This window comes from Pyrus communis, chromosome 16, assembly GCF_041283825.1.
Source record: "Pyrus communis isolate YQ-2024b chromosome 16, ASM4128382v1, whole genome shotgun sequence".
NCBI classification, from domain to species: Eukaryota; Viridiplantae; Streptophyta; class Magnoliopsida; order Rosales; family Rosaceae; genus Pyrus; species Pyrus communis.
Genome location: NC_142580.1, coordinates 23103863 through 23123380, shown reverse-complemented (window position 1 = coordinate 23123380; position 19518 = coordinate 23103863). Strand labels below are relative to the sequence as shown.

The window sequence follows — 19518 nt, the reverse complement described above, 5'->3', positions numbered from 1 at the left end:
TGTCTCTTGTTTGCCCAAGAAAACATACTTCAAGTGGTTTGGTAACGGTTTAAGCTCAATGGTAGGTGGTTGTTCTATAGAAGGACGCAACTTGTTAGTTGAAATTGGAGCCATGGCAATGACTGTAGGGCAGACACCACCTCAATCACTTCATCATCAAAGGGCACGACATGGTATTGCAGATTGATGTCGTGGGGTGCCATGGGTTTTGCCATGTGATTTGTCAATTCTATGCCACATGTAAGGACCGTTTCAAGTGCATCCTCATGCAATTAATCAAGATGTGCCTGCGCCAATGAATCAAAGATATGAATAGAGAAACATGAATGGTCATCATTAGGAAATCTCATGGTTTCAGAAATATTAAAATCAATCACTTCCCCATCAAATTCCATCGTTAAAGTTCCTTTAAACACATTGATCTTAGTGCGGGCCGTCTTCATGAATGGCCTCCCTAGAAGGAGCGGCAAGAATGTGGAATGGGTGGTTTCTTTCATCTCAAGAACGTAGAAATCCACCGAAAAAATAAAGTTATTCACCTGCACTAAAACATCTTCCAAAACTCCCTTTGGATAGGCATTAGATCTATCGGCCAATTGAATAATCACACCATCATTTTTCAATTCACCAAGGTTCATAGATGCATAAATAGAGTATGACATGATGTTAATTGAAGCTCCTAAGTCTAACATAGCATGTTCAAACTTAGTTTGGCTAATAATGCAAGGAATTGTAAAGCTACCTGGATCTTTGCACTTTGGTGGTAACTTTCTTTGTAAAACAGCGGAAACGTTTTCACTTACCCAAACCACCTCTTTATTCGAAGACCTCTTCCTTGTGGTGCAAAGTTCCTTCAAGAATTTGGCATATTTGGCACTTGCTTGATGGCATCTAGGAGCGGGATATTGACTTGTACTTTCCTAAACGTCTCAAGAATGTCGTTCTCATGCTCCTCTTTCTTTGCTTGCAAAAATCTGTGAGGAAAAGGAACATCGGGCGGAATGGGGTTAGAATTAATCGAATTTGAACCCAACTTACCTATAGTGCCCGAATTGGATGAATTGGAGGACTTGGGGTCCTTAAGTGGCTGCGGCAAGGGTGTTTCTACCCTTGCCGTGGCTTTGCTTGACTCCTCCTCTTCCAATTGCAACTTCTCATCTTCATTAGGACTTGTTTTGGATGGTTTGGATGTAGTGCCAACTTCTTTTGCACTTCTCAAGGTGATTGCTTTGGCAGATTCGAACCCTCCCTTTGGATTGACAATGGTTGAGCTAGGGAGCTTGCCTTGGTCCCGGAATTGCCTTACAAACTCCGCAATCTGCCCAATTTGCTTCTCCAAGTGGTCTACCCTTTTGTCTTGGTTTTGCATCGCTTTGTTTTGATTCTCTTGCCCCTGAGACAAATTGGTTAGTAACTTAATAAGTGTATCATTGTCCAAAGACGTAACTTGATTATTTTGGGTAGGTTGGGATTGGTTTGGATTGGAGCTGTATGGCTTGGTCTAGAACCCTTGGATAGAACATACGCCACATGCACTTGAGATTGAATGTCAGATTAGGAACTTACCTCATGCCCTTGTTGCCGTGGGGGGTCTCTTTGGCCAATTCCTTCGTATTGTGCTGTGAAAATTAACTTAACTTAACACACAAATTAAACCCTCTTTTGACAATTGTAGTATATACGTAAGTAGGGATCGTTCTTAAACCGGGGATTAAGAGGGATTGCTAAACACTTTAAACTGACTCAAATAGATAAAACTAAGCTTTAAAACACTTAACTCAACGTAAAAGACTCCAAACAAGTTCACACGACTCAAAATAAGCTAAAAACACTCAAAACTACCTAAAAACACACAAACTGGGCAGATTTGACTTAAACACACTTTTGGACGAATTTTGGTTTTAACTTGACTCAAAACACTTCAAAACACAATCTAAAATAGATTCTAACTAGTTAGCCACTCTAAAATAAAGGGGGATTTGGTTTTGGACGAAAATAATTAAATTGGACAAATGCTAATCTAACAGATTAGGCACTAATTAGGTGAATTGAATGGGAAAAAAAAAACTAGTTAGAGGGTCCTTCTCCACACATGCACATATGTTACACAAATTGATTTCCAGATTTTATCCCTTTAAACCATGAATGACAATGCCCCAAATTAATTGTGAAAAGCACAAATTAACTTTCAGATTTTCCTAGTTTCATTGAATTGGATGGAATACGCATCGACAATCAAATTATTCTTATCAAATTCCCTACATGAACTGCATAATAGAGATAAAATCAAAGATCATTAAGCTTTTTGAAATCCATAAGCATTGACTAGGCATTCGTAACTATGAATTGCATGATACTCTTGCCCAGAATTTACTTAATACAATCATGACTAGTGATTTTTACTACTTGTGAATATAAGTTCATAACGATTAGGTGAAATTCCCTTATATCCTAGCATCAAATTCATGCATGAAAACTAAGTATGCATCCTTAATCAACACACAAGAACAAGTTCTCAATAAATCAATTAAGTAAATCACATTCACAATTCAAGAAACAAAATCTGGAGGAAATCAACTCATATAAAAACATAAGTCCATGGCTTGGAATTCACCTCTAACTAAGAAAAACTTAGTTACACATGTTCATAACAATTGAAAAGCAAATTAAAATAAACATGGAAACAAAACGAGGGAAGAAAGAACTCCCAAAGTCTCCAATGGATGCAGATTTCTTGCGGCATAAGGGTCTCCTTCTCCTATGGAAGCCACGGCACTCCTTCTCCCTAGGGTTTGCGGCACAAAGTTGTATTTCTGAATGGATGGTGTGTGGTGTGAATGAATGAATGAATTGAATGATGAATGGTTGCCTAGGGTGTGTAAGGGGGTGCGGCACATTTAGTTTCATATATATATATATATAGCATGGCAAAAACCCTAGGAATCAGAATTAGGGTTAAACCTAGCAGAAATAAGTGATTAGGGCCCCTAGGTTGCGGCAAAGGTTTGGAAATCAAGTCCTAGCCCAATTAATTTCAGATATGGACTTATACAATGCAAATCCAAGAGGAAAAGGGCCAATTTAAATCAGAATCCAATCAGAAAAATGTTTAGGAAATTCGTCCAAAATTGGGCCTTCTAGAAACTAAGTGTTTTGTGGCTGATTTTAGGTGTTCTAGAAGAAATAAAAGGGGGAAGGGCGCAGCACTCTTTTAGGGTCAGATAAGGCTTCTAGAAATTAGGTTTTTAGGTCCACTTGTAGCTAGGATTAAGGTGGAACAAGATTAGGTTAGGATAAGATAGGATAAGGTTTGGATAAGATAAGGTTGTTAGGATAAGTTTCCATATTTCTTGCTCTTTCCTTATCTTGTTTGTCTTGAACTTTCCTTTTCTGATTTGTAGCATGTTCCTAACCTCTTTTGACTCCAAATTCGTCCATCCATCTTGCTTCATAAATAAGCTATCCATAATAAGCCCAAAACTGCTCTAAAAGGCTCAAAATTGCCTTTTCTTGCCAACTTTGTCATTGGGACCTACAAACAAACGAAAATAGTTTAAAACACAATAATAAGTAGTACTTAGCTCACTAAATGTATGGAAACAACATAACTAAGTAGCATAAATATGCTCCTACCAAATTCTCCCACACTTAGCTTTTGCTAGTCCTCGAGCAAAACGAAATAAACAGAACAAACAAAACACAACCTAGACCTTCCAACATTACCTTAGGGATTTCCAATGCAACATGACATATTAAAGATCACCACTCCCATAGATTTTAGTTATCCCTACCCTCGAGCACATACTTAATCATAGTTACCACTCACTCTCTCGCATTTCACCAATTAAAACATGATTTTGAATGTAGTAACATGCCTTAGAGAATCCCTCAATTCCTCACGTGATATACTCTCTATTTTCACACAGATTTTCTGACTACACTCCCTACACTAGGTATGTGTGAGAAGATTGATGTAAACATGTAGACTAGCACTCACATATGTATAATGAAATAAGGCACTTTTCTGGAATTATTAACATGTATATGTGTACATGAATGGAATACCACTACTTAGACGCGAGAACCAGGGATACCATATGCTCAAACCAATTTTAAACTCCACATATTGAAACACATAACAATTAAGATAGAAGTTTAAGGGTTGTAACTGGGTTAAGGTATTGGCTAACAAAGAAAGGTATGGATAAACAAAAGTTCTTAAAGCAATAGTAAGCAAAGTAATGAAATAAACACTTAGAATTCACTTTTGAATGCAGAAATCAACTTTAAACACCCAAGGGGGATTCACACAACACTTAGGGCCAGGTTCAAACTTTTGGACCCTTTCTTCAACAACCAATACTTGTGGGTTCATTCTCACTTATTTTCAACTCTCTTTTTTTTTTCTTTTTCTTTTCTTTTCTTCTCTTTTTTTTTTTTCTTTCTTTTTTTTTCTTTCATATAAACCCTTCCCCCACACTTGTTTTTCTACAAGCTGTAGAACAAAAGGAATTCCCTCTAAGTCATGCTTCACTATCCGTTAAGAACAAGGGTATGGGTATTCCTATTCTAGGCTAAGTAAGGATAATGTGGTTAACAAAGAAAATAGGCTAAATAAGGCTCAAAGGGGGTAATCCTACAATACATATGCAAAGGGGTAAGGCTTTTTGGCTCTGGGTTTAAACTAAACAACTTCATCTCATTATTTGTTATGCTAATCAATTTCATGCTTTGAATGAAACGGGTATAAGTTCTAGTATTTGGAACTATAGTGATAAAACGCATTCTAAGTAGCAACCAAGCAAAGAATAATGAGATCATGCAACGACTTTAGAAAACAAGAAATCAAGATCAATAACTCTCCAAAGAACATTTAGGCTCAAGTCTCTCAGGGTTGTAGCGTTAGTTTGAGTTTCTTCCTTCTAGCATGTTACAAAAGACTGATTTTTTCCTTTGTGATTACATGTGAATTCGTAAATGTCAACTAAACCTAAGCATGAACCAAAAGAGCATATCAAACTTCCATCCATGTTTGTAACTCTCTTTGATAGTCATGCAATTAAAAATCAAATGACAACATGACAAGCATGGCAAAGTAAAAGCAATAAAGAGTAGGGTTTAAGAATGCAAATCTAGTTGTGGAGTTAGAGTTCCATCGTCTCCTTATTTGAACACATGGGTTGCCTCCCAAGAAGCGCTTGCTTTAACATCTTCCAGGCGGACGATAACTCCTTTTAATCTTTAATAGGGCTCACGGCATGGAGGGATATATCCTCCACTCCATGCTCCTCAAAGTGCTCATAGTATGGCTCAATGAATGGGAGGGGATAGTGATCCTCCCTGATTGTGGTGTTTTGGTTCCTAAAGTCCATGTAAATGCTCCCACCACCTTGAAATTGATTGGGTACCTGCACCAAAGAAGGTAACAACCTATTAGTTGAAATGAGAATTGGAATTGGGATTGGAGACTTATTAGGATGATGTGGCAATGCCCCTAGGGCAGCCACCATCTCGCCAATTTTATCACTAGGCACGGCCATATTGGGTGTTTTTAGGGTAGTGGCGTGCTCCTTGTGCTCCACTCCAATTCCTTCCTCGATGGTGGTTCTAGATGCATCCTTCTTGATTGGTGATGAACGTTCTTGCCCTAAATTTTTAATTTTACCAATGGCAAAACAAGAACGAACATCATTAGTATTCTTAATGGATTTAGAAACTTTAAAGTTAATCATATCACCACCAAACTCCATAGTTAAGGCTCCCTTGGCCACGTCAATCTTGGTGTGGGCTGTTTTCATGAAAGGTCGTCCAAGTAAGAGTGGCGATGGTGGAGAGTGGGTTGAATCCTCCATGTCAAGCACATAGAAATCTGTAAGAAAAATCAAGTGGTCTACCTGCACCGAAACATCTTCCAAAACTCCTCTCCGGTATGCATTATATCGACCGGCTAATTGAATAATAACACCATCATTTTTAAGCTCTCCTAGATTCATAGATGCATAAACAGAATATGACATGACATTAATTGATGCACCTAAATCTAGCATAGCATGTTCAAACCTTGTATTACCAATTACACAAAGGATAGTGAAACTACCTGGATCTTTGCATTTAGGTGGCAGCTTTCTTTGCAATATTGCAGAGACATTCTCACTTACATGTACCACCTCTTTCTCCCGAATCCGTTTCCTTGTTGTACAAATCTTCTTCAAAAACTTAGCGTACTTCGGAATTTGCTTTATTGCATCAAGGAGCGGGATATTGACATGCACCTTCCTAAACGTCTACAGGATGTCTTTTTCATCCTCCTCTATCTTAGATTGCATAAACCTGCTAAGAAAGGGCACATTTAGTGGAATAGAGCTAGACAAATTCGAATTTGGACTTACCTTGGTGGTTTGGGATGGTTTTGGTGCACTAGGGGGCTGCGGCAAGGTTTTGGATTCCCTTGCTGTGGTCTTTGCTCTCTTTCCTTCTTCTTGCAGCAGCTTTTCCTCCTCTTGGCTTGTTTTGGACGGTTTTGGGGTGGTTCCAACCTCCTTACCACTTCTCAACGTAATAGCCTTGGCGGTTTCAAAGCTTCCCTTTGGATTGACAATGGTCGAGCTAGGTAGTTTACCTTGGTCTCGGAATTGTCCTACAAACTGCGCTATCTGCCCAATTTGTTTCTCCAACTGGTCCACCCTTTTGTCTTGATTTTGCATCGCTTTGTTTTGATTCTCTTGCCCCTGAGACAAATTGGTAAGTAACTTAATAAGTGTATCATTGTCTAAAGACGTACCTGAATTTGGTTGGGTAGATTGTGGTGGAAGTTATGGTGGTACTTCTGGCCTTTGATAGAGCCCAGGGGGTGGATGTCTATATCCTCCTTGTTGTTGAGGTTGTTGAGGCTCCCTCCACTTGAAATTTGGGTGATCTCTCCATCCTGGATTGTATGTATTTGAGTATGGATCATTCCTTGGTTGATTTGGACTTTGGTACCCCACGGAATGGGCACTCTCCCATCCTCCATTCTCTATCAATTGAGGACATTGATCATTGAGATGTCCTTGCATAGAGCACATTCCACATATGGCTGCACCTTGCATTTTGGACCCTTCAACAACCTGAGACATAAGCATAGTGAGATTAGCTAATTGAGCTTGAATTTCAGAAATTGCACTTACCTCATTCACTTGTTGTCGTGGGGTATCTCTTTGTCCAACACCTTCATATTGTTGTGCATTCAATGCTCTGTTTGCAATTAAGACCTTGGCAGCCATCGATGTTTTGTCAACCAAAGCACCTCCCGCTGAAGCATCTAGCATTTGTCTCTCAATTAGAAAGAGTCCCTCGTAGAAATATTGAATTAAGAGCTCTTCCTTCATTTGATGTTGAGGACATGATGCAACTAGAGTCTTGAAACGCTCGTAATATGCTGGAAAAGACTCCCTTGATTTTGTTGAATTCCGCTAATCTTCTTCCTCAAAAGAATCACTCTTGAAGTTGGGAAGAATTTCTCCAAGAATGCTCTCTTCATGCTTTCCCAAGAAGTAACGGTCCCGGGTGCCAATTCATAGAGCCAATCCTTAGCCTTTTCCAAAAGAGAGAATGGAATGGCTTTCATCTTCAAAATGTTCCAATCGACTGTGATGGGTGTCATGCTCGAACATACCACTTCAAACTCCTTAAGATGCTTGTTTGGATCTTCCATGGACAGCCCATGGTATTTGGGAATGTGATGGAACAAGCTTGACTTCAATTCAAACTCATCGGTCTTGCCTTGAGCCACCCTAGGGTATTGAATGCATAATGGCATGGCATTATCTAATCTAGAGGCTGAAAATTCTTTGATTGTTCGATTGTCCGCAGCCATGGCTTGTTCTTCTTCTTCCACTTCTTCTTCTTCAGATTTGGCCTCTGAAGTTAAACTAGGTGGGTTAGGTTCTGGTTGCTTCCTCTTTCTTCTCAAAGTTCGCTCAAAATCGTCGTCAAACTCTAATATATTCTCAAGAACTGGATGAGAACTACGAGTCATACACTTGTACCTAGAACAAGGAAACAAAACAAATCAGCAACCCTCTTAGAGGGCACGGCAAATACACACAAAAACAAAGAATAGGTTACCGCACACGAACAAAAGCAAGGAATAAGGCACGGCAAACACAAATAGAAAGACACAAATAAACACACAACACTCTTGACCTTAAGACACACTTTGACACTACACAAACACAAGAGATTAGCAAGTTTGCTAATCCCCGGCAACGGCGCCAAAATTTGATGTGAAAATTAACTTGACACACAAATTAAACCCTATTTGTGACAATTGTAGTATATATGCAAGTACGGATCGTTCTAACCGGGGATTAACTAGGGATGCTAATCTACTCTAAACTGACTTAAAAACACAAAACTAAACTTTAAAACACTTAACTAGACCTATATGACTCAAAACAAAATAAAAAGACTCAAAACAACGCAAAACAATCAGATAGACTCAAACTAGACTCTAAAGGGTGATTTGGACGAAATTTAACTAACTTAGACTCAAAACACTAATTTGGACAGATTCAAACACTTTTCTAACTAATCTAACACACTTAATAAAAGGGGAAATTGATTTGGACGAAATTAATTAAATTGGACAGATTGTAAACTAAACAGATTAGGCACTAAATTAGGTGAATTGAATGGGAGAAAGGTTAGTTAGAGGGTCCTTCTCCACACATGCACATATGTAACATAAATTGATTTCCAGATTTTATCCCTTTAAACCATGAATACAATGCCCCAAATTAATTGTGAAAAGCACAAATTAACTTTCAGATTTTCCTAGGTTCATTAAATTGGATGGAATACGCATCGACAATCAAATTATTCTTATCAAATTCCCTACATGAACTGCATAATAGAGATAAAATGAAAGATCATTAAGCTTTTTGAAAACCATAAGCATTGACTAGGCATTCATAACTATGAATTGTATGATACTCTTGCCTAGAATTTACTTAATACAATCATGAATAGTGATTTTTACTACTTGTGAATATAAGTTCATAACGATTAGGTAAAATTCCCTTATATCCTAGCATCAAATTCATGCATGAAAACTAAGTATGCATCCTTAATCAACACACAAGAACAAGTTCTTAATAAATCAATTAAGTAAATCACATTCACAATTCAAGAAACAAAATCTAGAGGAAATCAATTCATATAAAACATAAGTCCCATGGCTTTGAATTCACTCCTAACTAAGAAAAACTTAGTTACACATGTTCATAACAATTGAAAAGCAAATTAAAATAAACATGGAAACGAAACGAGGGAAGAAAGAACTCCCAAAGTCTCCAATGGATGCAGATTTCTTGCGGCACAAGGGTCTCCTTCTTCTTTCAAGCCACGACACTCCTTCTTCCCCCTAAGGTTTGCGGCACAAAGTGTATTTCTGAATGGATGGTGTGTGATGTGAATGAATGAATGAATTGAATGATGAATGGCTGCCTAGGGTGTGTAAGGGGGATGCGGCAACTTAAGGTCCCTATATATAGTGCTTGGCCAAAACCCTAGCAATCAGAAATTAGGGTTAAACCTAGCAGAAATAAGTGATTAGGGCCCCTAGGTTGCGGCAAAGGTTGGGAAATTAAGTCCTAGCCCAATTAATTTTAGATATGGACTTATACAATCCAAATCCAAGAGGAAAAGAGCCAAATTAAATCAAAATCCAATCAGATAAAGGTTTAGGAAATTCGTCCAAAATTGGGCCTTCTAGAAACTAAGTGTTTTGTGGCTGATTTTGGGTGTTCTAGAAGGCATAAAAGGGGGAAAGGTGCGGCACCCTTTTAGGGTCAGATAAGGCTTCTAGAAATTAGGTTTTTAGGTCCACTTGCAGCTAGGATTAAGGTGGAACAAGATTAGGTTAGGATAAGATAGGATAAGGTTTGGATAAGATAAGGTTGTTAGGATAAGTTTCCATATTTCTTGCTCTTTCCTTATCTTCTTTGTCTTGAACTTTCCTTTTCTGATTTGTAGCATGTTCCTAACCACTTTTGACTCCAAATTCGTCTATCCATCTTGCTCCATGTACAAGCTATCCATAATAAGCCCAAAACTGCTCTAAAAGGCTCAAAATTGCCTTTTCTTGCCAACTTTGTCATTGGGACCCACAAACAAACGAAAATAGCTTAAAACACAATAATAAGTAGTACTTAGCTCACTAAATGTAAGGAAACAACATAACTAAGTAGCATAAATATGCTCCTACGAAGGGTTTAATTTGAGTGCTATTATTTATTACATCAAATTTTTGGTGCCGTTGCTGGGGATTAGCAACTTTGCCAATCCCCCTTTGTTTCTTTTTGTTTCTTGTTCATATATTTTTTGTTTTAGCTATTGACCTTGTTTCTTTTCTTGTTTGTAGGTACTAGTTTATGACTCGTAGTTCTCAACCTATTCGTGCAAACATCTTGGACTTTGATGACGACGATTTTGAGTGATGCGAAATAATGAAGCACACAAATTAAAACCCTCTTTTGACAATTGTAGTATAAGTAGGGATCGTTCTAAACCGGGGATTAGGAGGGATTGCTAAATCACTTGAAAACTAACTCAAAAACGTAAAATAAAGGTTAAAACACTAAACTAGACTCAAAGAATGCCAAACTAAACACTAAAACACTAAAACAAACCAAAAGACTCAAAACAGCAACAAAACACTCAAAACTGCCTTAAAAACACAATCTGGGCAGTTTTGAACACCTACACTAATTTGGACGAATTTGGATGATAACTTGAATCAAAACACTTAGAAACACAAACTAGGATACTTTTTAACTAAATTGAAACACTAAAGTCAAGGGGGATTTAGTTTTGACGAAATTAAAACAAAGAACACAGATTGTAATAAAAACCGATTGTAAATACGAATTTGATGAAAATATGGATGGAATGCTAGCTAGAAGGTTCTTCTCCACACATGTCACACTTGCATACAAGATGATTTTCAGTTGGTCTTTCGATAAATCATGAAACTCAACACCCCGGGTTAATTAGGTTCGCTTAAATTAACCTTCAAGTTCTCCTTAAGTTAATGAATTGGATGGGAAAGCGCATACAACAATTCAAAACATTCTCCAAAAGTCCTTTACGTGAAAAGCACAATAAAGATACAATCAAAGATCATTAAGCAACATGAAAACTATAAGTGTTAACGAGACATTCGTTACTATAATGAGCATGAAACTAGTGCCAAGAATTCAATTAACGCGATCGTTTATAAGCGACCTCCACTACTTGTGAATATAAGTTTGTAACTATTAGGTGAAACTCCCTTATATTCTAGCATCATATTCATGCGTGAAAACTAAGCGTGCACTCTCAATAAACATACACGAATAAGTTATCAATCAAGCAGTTAAACAAATTGAATCCACAATTCATGAAATTCCAACCGAAGGTAATCAATTTATATTGCAAGCATAAACATGGTTTTGAATCACCCCCTAGCTAACTAGGGTTTTAGCCTCTCATATTCACAGCAAGGGAAACAAAATTGAAATTAAACATAGAGAACAAAAGATTGATTACACCTAGAATGTAGTCCTCGAGCAAAACAAAACAACAAAAGAACACGAAACTAGACAAAACGAACAAAACACAACCTACACCTTCCAACAATCGTCTCACGGATTTCCAATGCACATGACAAGTGATGCGAGATTTATACGCACACAAATTAAACCCTCTTTTTATCAATTGTAGTAAGTATGTAAGTAGGGATCGTTCTGGACCGGGGATTAGGAGGGATTGTTAATCACTTGGATTTGACTTAAAAACGTAAAAACATAATATAAAACACTAAACTAGACTCAAAGAATGTAAAACTAAACTTTAAAACACTAAAACAAATCAAAAGACTCAAAATGCTTTTAAAAACACAAACCAAAATGCTATACTAAACTCGAAGAATGCAAAACTAAAAATAAAAAAAGATTAAGACTAAGACTTAAACGAAATATGGGGGGATTGATTTTGGACGAATTTAAACTAAAATGGATAGATTGTAAAGAAAACAAATTGTAAATATGAAATTGAGACGTCCTTACTGGTGGTGGGTGGTTTAGAGGGCTTAGGGGGCTGCGGCAAGGGTTGTTCTACCCTTGCCGTGTGCATGTCTTCTTCCTCCTCCTCAATTAGCAGCTCTTCATCCACTTCTAGGCTATGTTTGGACATTTTTAGGTCAGCTCCAACCTCCATAGCACTTCCCAAAGTGATAGCATTATGGATTTCAAAATCTTCCTTCGAGTTTTCAATAGTTGAGTTGGAAAGTTCACTTTGCTCTTGAATTTGTTTCATGAACTCCATAATCTGCCCAAATTGCTCGTCCAATTTACCCAACTTCTTGTCTTGATTTTGTTCGTCCTGCGTCAAAGAGGTTAGTAATTGAAAATTTTTATCATTATCCATGGACATACTTGAACTTGATTGGAATTGTTGTGGGGGAGGTTGTGGTGGCTGCATAGGTGTTGTATTGAACTCCTCATATGGTTGCCAATATGCTTCTTGTTGAGCGTCCTTGGCTTGATTTTGTGACCCCTGCGCCAAAGAATTTATTTCATTAAGAATTTGAATATAATCTACTGGCGAACTTGAATTTAATTGAGCATATTGCATATGAAGTTGTGGTGGCTGCATAGGTCTTGAATAGAACTCCTCATATGGTTGCCAATATGCTTCACGTTGAACTTGTTGATCTTCCCACCATATAGAGTTTGAATGATCCCTCCAATCTCTTTGTGGACATTGATTGGCTTGAAATCCTTGCCTATATGAAGCACCAAATGTAGGGACACTTTGCATTGTGGTCCTTTCGGCATACGGCGACAATTTAGAAGTAAGATTTGCCAATTGAGCTTGAATGCTAGCAAAATCCATATCTTACTTCTCTAGTACCTAAAATCAAAGAAAGAGAACTAAATCAAAAATCAAAAGTAACAACAAACAAAGAAAACAACACTAAGTTAGAAACTAAAACGAAAACAACTAAACCAAAAAAAAAAAAAGAACTAAGGGATTAGCAAAGTTGCTAATCCCCGGCAACGGCGCCAAAATTTGATGCGTGATTTATACGCACACAAATTAAACCCTCTTTTTGACAATTGTAGTATAAGTATAAGTAGGGATCGTTCTGGACCGGGGATTAGGAGGGATTGCAAATCTCTTGGAAACTGACTCAAAAACGTAAAAACACAAACTAAAACACTATACTAAACTCGAAGAATTCAAAACTAAAAATAAGAAAGATTAAGACTAAGACTTAAACGAAATATGGGGGGATTGATTTTGGACGAATTTAAACTAAAATGGATAGATTGTAAAGAAAACAAATTGTAAATATGAAATTGACGGAAATAAATGGATGGTATGGCTAGCTCATAAAATCAAGACAATGAGGCTCGACAAGAAGACAAAAGGTTGGATCACTTGGAAAAGCAAATTGGGCAGATAGCGGAGTTCGTAGGACAATTTTGCGACCAAGGCAAACTCCCTAGTTCAACCATTGTAAATCCGAAGGGAGGATTTGAAGCACCTTTGCCGGAAGCACTTATTGCTCCTACGCCATCTAATTCAAGTAAGGTTGTTCCAATTAGTTCTAACCCCATTCCACCTAATATCCCTATTCCTTGCAGGTTCATGAATTCCAAGGAAGAAGAAAGTGAAAAAGACATCTTGGAAGACCTTCCAAAGGTGCAAAGTAGGGAATTTCATGAATTCATCAAAGGGGATATACTTGAGACAACAATGCCCAAAGAAGTTGAATTTGATGACATTGGACAAGTCATAACCATCACATGCAATCTGGCCAAGTCCAATATCCCTTAAACTTTCAAAGGAGTGGTGTTTGTCATTGAGTTCTTGTCAGACAAAACAAGTAAGTCATTTTTTTCAAATTCCATTACATTTTATACTAACTTGTTGTTTTTTATGAATCAGGCACCTACATTAGAATTCAAACCAATGCCGGTTCACTTCAAGTATCACCTTCCATTCAAGGACCAATTCCATGCCGTTTGATTTTATTTATGTTAATAAAAAAAAAAAAAAAAAAAAAAAAAAAAAAAAAAAGAGAAAGAAAGATACTAAACATGGAGAAAGGTGGAGCTTCACAAAGGTTGTTTGCGTGAAGCCCCACTACGAGGCGCAGAAGTGGAAGGCATAGAAGCGGGAGGCATAGAAGCGGGAGGCATCGGAGCGGAAGCCATCGGAGCGGGAGGCATCGGAGCTAGAGCATTCCAGGCCTCAATACTTGGCCAAGCGCTGGATGACCCAGGAAAAAGGTGCCTCTGGAGATAAGACGCAAGCCTTTGACGGTCACTGTGAATTCGACCCTCAGATTCTTGCAGCTCATCAAGCTTCCTCTTCATCCCCGACGAATAGTTATTTGCAAGCACATGCAAACTTCTATTCTCGTACTTAAGCTGCTGGATCTCTTGCTTAAGTCTTTCCACCTCTGCCATCAACGATTCCACTTGGCGGGACCGAGCAAGCAGGCGTTGGCCCATGTTGGACACAGAACTCGCACACTGAACACTAAGTGCGAGGGACTCTTGAACGGCCAACTCATCTGACCGTCCTGACAGCAGCCTACTATCTTTTGGAGTGAGGAGGTTTTTAGCTACTATTGTAGCTGTTGTGGCGTCCTGCATCACAGAGTCTTCACCTGAAAGAGGACCGTTAGAAGATAAAAAAGAAGGGCGCCATACATTACCTTGACGGAGCGCAACCGGATCGCTGCTGAGACTCAAATCTAAGCTAAGGTTCGATGAGTTTGCCATTTTTTTCAAAAGTGTTCAAAGAGAAGGGGTGGATGGAGTTAAAATTTCACAAAGGGCCGGAGTCAAGTTTCAGGAATGGGAAATCTTCAGAGTGTGTGTGTTGGGGTGATTGATAGCTCTATAAAAAGCCAAGACGACGCGTCCACCGATTCAAAGAGCCGGATTTTCCGGCGTAATTTAGGCGACGCTCCCTCGGCTTTTCAGAAAACGCGTTCAACTTTGTCAAAAGATTTCTGACAAAGCTGAAAACACGTGGAGGCCATCATCGTATCTACACATCTTTAGCCGACAAGCGCAAAGTTCGGCGACGCTTTCTCTACTTTTCAGAAGACGCGTGCAGCTTTGTCAAAAGGAGCCGCATCTGCACTACCACGTGTCGTTCAGAAAGCAAAGGGGCGTCGTTCAGAAATCGAAGGGGCGCCTGCTCAGAAATCGAAGAGGCGTATTCAAAGATCGAAGAGGTGCCACTATTTCAAAGAGCCGGATTTGCGGGATCAAAACGTTTGTCGACAAGGGTAAAAAGTACCACCACTTGATATTATCTCTATATATGTCGACCTTCGTCTTTTATGGCAGGGCAAACCTGAAGAAAATGCCCAACTCTCCCTCACCTCTGAGGGTGCACTCCCAGCAAAGCCTTTCAAAATACTCAATTCTTTCTTCTTCCCCAAAGATGATACCAGATGCCTGGAGTACATATGTCCCAGGAGGAAACGGCGGATTGAAGCATGTGCTGATTCATTCACCGCTTCTTCAAAGCAAAGGTATCTCATATCATCAAGGTCAAAAGCAAAAGTATCTCATATCATGCTCTTTCCCTGTCTTTTTCTTTGTCCTTGTTCTTACTTGCATGGCAAAGTAAAAGAAGCAATCAGCCGGCACTTGGAGTCAGTCTTCCGATCTGGAGCCAACTGCCTGGAATCTATTCCTGATTGCTTACCTAGCATTGCTCTCGAGTAGTCATCTTCAACGGTTGATACACTTCCAGAGAAGGGACCACTCCTGCAAAGATTGAACAAAGAAACAGATAACAGGAGGAAGCTCAGACCTTCGGGGGAAACCAAAAGAACCATCCTGCTGCCCAGTTCAAGAAGTAGCACAAAGGAAAATCAACGATGGGCAGAAACCAGTTCAAGAGTAAGCCTGTGGAATCACAAAGATCAAAGCCTCAATGCAATCACCAAGGAGAAGAGGGAATTTACACTCCATAACCAGATTTGCGTCCCTAAACTCTTGTCTTTGTTAATTACATTATGCCATGTTTAAAATGTTTAGTTGCTTTTTGTGTGTGTTACTTATGTTTTGTGTGAATCTATGCTTAAAACATTGAGGACAATGTTTGATTTAAGGTGTTTTTAAGTTGTTTTAGAGTGTTTTAGTGTGTTTTGTTTTATAATTCGAAAATCCCATAAAAATTTGAAAAATTGTTTTGAAAAACCCAAAAAGAGTTGTTTTAAAAGTCGTTTTTGTGTGTTTGTGTCTTAGGGTACCTTCCAACACAATGATAAGGATTTGGTTTATAATTGCATGACGGTTAGAAAGAGTTATAAACATAGAGAAAAGTTTGATTTACTCTTGGTATATGCTTGGTTATGGTTATAATGTATGACTTCACATGCAATCATAAAAGAAAAATTCGTTTTTGTAACATGCTTGAAGGAAGAAACTCAAACAAACGCTACATCCCTGTGAGACTCGAGCCATTACTTTCTTTGGAGAGTTATTTTCTGTGATTCTTTATTTTCTAAAGTTGTTGCATGATCTCATTATTCCTTGCTTGGTTGCTACTTAGAATGCAATTGTATCATGATAGAACTAAATGCTAGAACTCATGCCCATTTCATTCAAAGCATGTTAGTGATTTGCATAACACATATTCGAGAAGAAGTTGTGTAGTGACCACCACCATAGCCAAATAGCCTTACTTCCCATACTTCGTATATGTTGTAAGTTTTAACCCCGTTGAGCCTCGTTTTGCCTTTATTCCTTGTTTACCCACATCACCCCTTACCTAGCTTAGAGTAGGACTTTCCTATACCCTTGTTCTTAAAGTTTAGTGAGCATGACTTAAATGAATTCCTTTTGAGTTACATTATGCAAGAAAATGAGTGTGGGGGAGTAAAAGTTTGTTCTTACGTTTATATGTATGTTTTGAGATTCAAAAGAAAAAGAAGAAAAGAAAAAAAAAAAAAAAAAAGGAGTGAAAATAAGTAAGAATGAACTCACGAGCGTTGATGGTTGAAGAAAGGGTCCAAAAAGTTGAATATGGCCCTAAGTTTTGTGTGATTTTCCCTTGGGTGTTCAAAGTTGATTTCTGCGTTCTTAAGGGAATTCTAAGTGCCTAATTCAATACTTTGCTCACTATTGCTTTAAGAATGTTTGTTTATCCTTCACCTTTCATTGTTAGCCAATACCCTAGCCCCGTTACTACCCTTTGACTTCTATATTGAGTGTTATGTATTTCAATTGTGGAGTTTGAACTTGGTATGAGCTTATGGTGTCACTGGTTCTCGCGTCTAAGTAGTAGCATTCCATTCATGAGATCATATCTAAACATGCTTATTAACTCCAGAAAATGCTTTCCTTATTATAACATATGTGAGTGTTCGTCTACATGTTTACATCAATCTTCTCACATATACCTAGTGTAGGGTGTGTAGTCAGAAAATCTGTGTGAAAAACGAGAGTACATCTAGTAAGAAATTGAGGGAATTCTCTAAAGGCATGTTACTACATTTGAAATGTGTTTTAATTGCTTAATTGTGAACTAGTATGTGGTGACTATGATTAAGAATGTACTTAAGTGTAAAGATGGCTCAAATCTGTGAGAATAATGATTTTTAACTTGTCATGTGCATTGGAAGTCCCTGATACGATTGTTGGAAGGTGTAGGTTGTGTTTTGTTCTTTTTGTTTTGTTTTTCTGTTTTGCTCGAGGACTAGCAAAAGCTAAGTGTGGGGGTATTTGATAGGAGCATATTTATGCGACTTAAATGGCTTGTTCTCGTACATTTACGTTATGTTTCTTTAGTTATTTTAGTACTTTAAGCTATTTTCGTGTGTTTGTAGGTCCAAAGGGCTAAAGGAGCAAAAAGATGCATTTTGGAGACTTTTGGAGCACTTTTGGGCTAAGGACGGATAGCTTATGCTTGAAGCCAAAGTGTTGGACGAAATTGAAGACCTAATTGGAGCCAAAGTGTTGGAACCTTGTTCTCTTTAGTTTTAGGACATTTAAACCTTTCCTAATCCCAATCATGCCATGCATAACACACATCCATTCTAACACATTGTCATTGCACATGCATTTCCTTCATTAGTTAATCCACATGCACTTATCACTTATCATCACCACATATCATATCACTTAATCACTTATCACTTATCATCACCACTTAACCACTTATCATATCATAACCACATATCATATCACTTATCACTTATCACTTAACATAACATCCACCTACTTCACCTACAACATCCACCCACTTCACCTACAACATCCACCCATTTCACCTACAACATCCACCTACTTCACCTACAACATCCACCTACTTCACCTACAACATCCACCTACTTCACCTACAAATGACATAGCCATATGTTCCCTCCACTACTCCTATAAATACCCTTGCATTCATTCATTCATGGACATCTCATTTCATACACAACACATTACAAACACATTCTCCCTTCCCTAGCCGTGAGCTTCCCATCTCTCCCCTTATAATCCAAACACCATTTTTCCATTCCCCTTCCACTTCTCCACCACTCCTCTTCCATTCCACACTTCCATCCCCCAAACCAATTATCCCTAGACCTTATGCTACAATAAAGAGGAAGAGAAGAGAGCCTAAACGTTCATACAATTCAAGTTTGAGTTGTTGGAATGTTTAGGCGTTTCTTTGATTTCAATGTTTAATTTCAATTCTCTTTGTTTTGTATGAGGAACTAAACCCCCCTTTAGCTAGGGGGTGATTCGAAATATATGTTTATGCTTGCATTTTAAAACGATTTCCAATTGCATTTCAATAAATCATTAATTCTCAACACTCCAAGTTAATTAGGTCCGCTTAAATTAACCGTCAAGTTTTCCTTAAGTTAATGAATTGGATGATTGCATACGACAACCCAAAGCATTCCTCACAAGTTCCCTACATGAATTGCATAATAGAGATACAAGCAAGAATCATTAAGTTCTTTGAAAACTATAAGTGTTGACGAGGCATTCGTTACTATGATTGCATGAAACTTATGCCAAGAATTCGTTTAACGCGATTGTTTATAAGCAACCTCCACTACTTGTGAATATAAGTTCATAACGATTAGGTGAAATTCACTTATATTCTAGCGTCAAATTCATGCATGAAAATTAAGTGTGCACTCTCAATAAACATACATAAATAGGTTATCAATAAAACAGTTAAACAAATTGAATTCACAACTTATGAAACGTAATTAGAAGTAATCAAATCAAAATGCAAGCATAAACATATATTTCGAATCACCCCCTAGCTAAAGGGGGGTTTAGTTCCTCATACAAAACAAAGAGAATTGAAATTAAACATTGAAATCAAAGAAACGCCTAAACATTCCAACAACTCAAACTTGAATTGTATGAACGTTTAGGCTCTCTTCTCTTCCTCTTTATTGTAGCATAAGGTCTAGGGATAATTGGTTTGGGGGATGGAAGTGTGGAATGGAAG

General features: G+C 38.1%; 1 protein-coding gene across 1 annotated transcript; it reads right to left on the bottom strand.

Moving 5' to 3' along the window:
- Window positions 1–6812: 6812 nt before the first annotated feature.
- On the bottom strand, window positions 6813–7313 carry LOC148690146 (uncharacterized). The gene has a single exon (XM_088687200.1). It carries the CDS (start codon window positions 7305–7307, stop codon window positions 6813–6815), a length of 495 nt encoding a protein of 164 aa, XP_088543326.1. The 5' UTR covers window positions 7308–7313.
- Between the last annotated feature and the right edge of the window lie 12205 nt (window positions 7314–19518).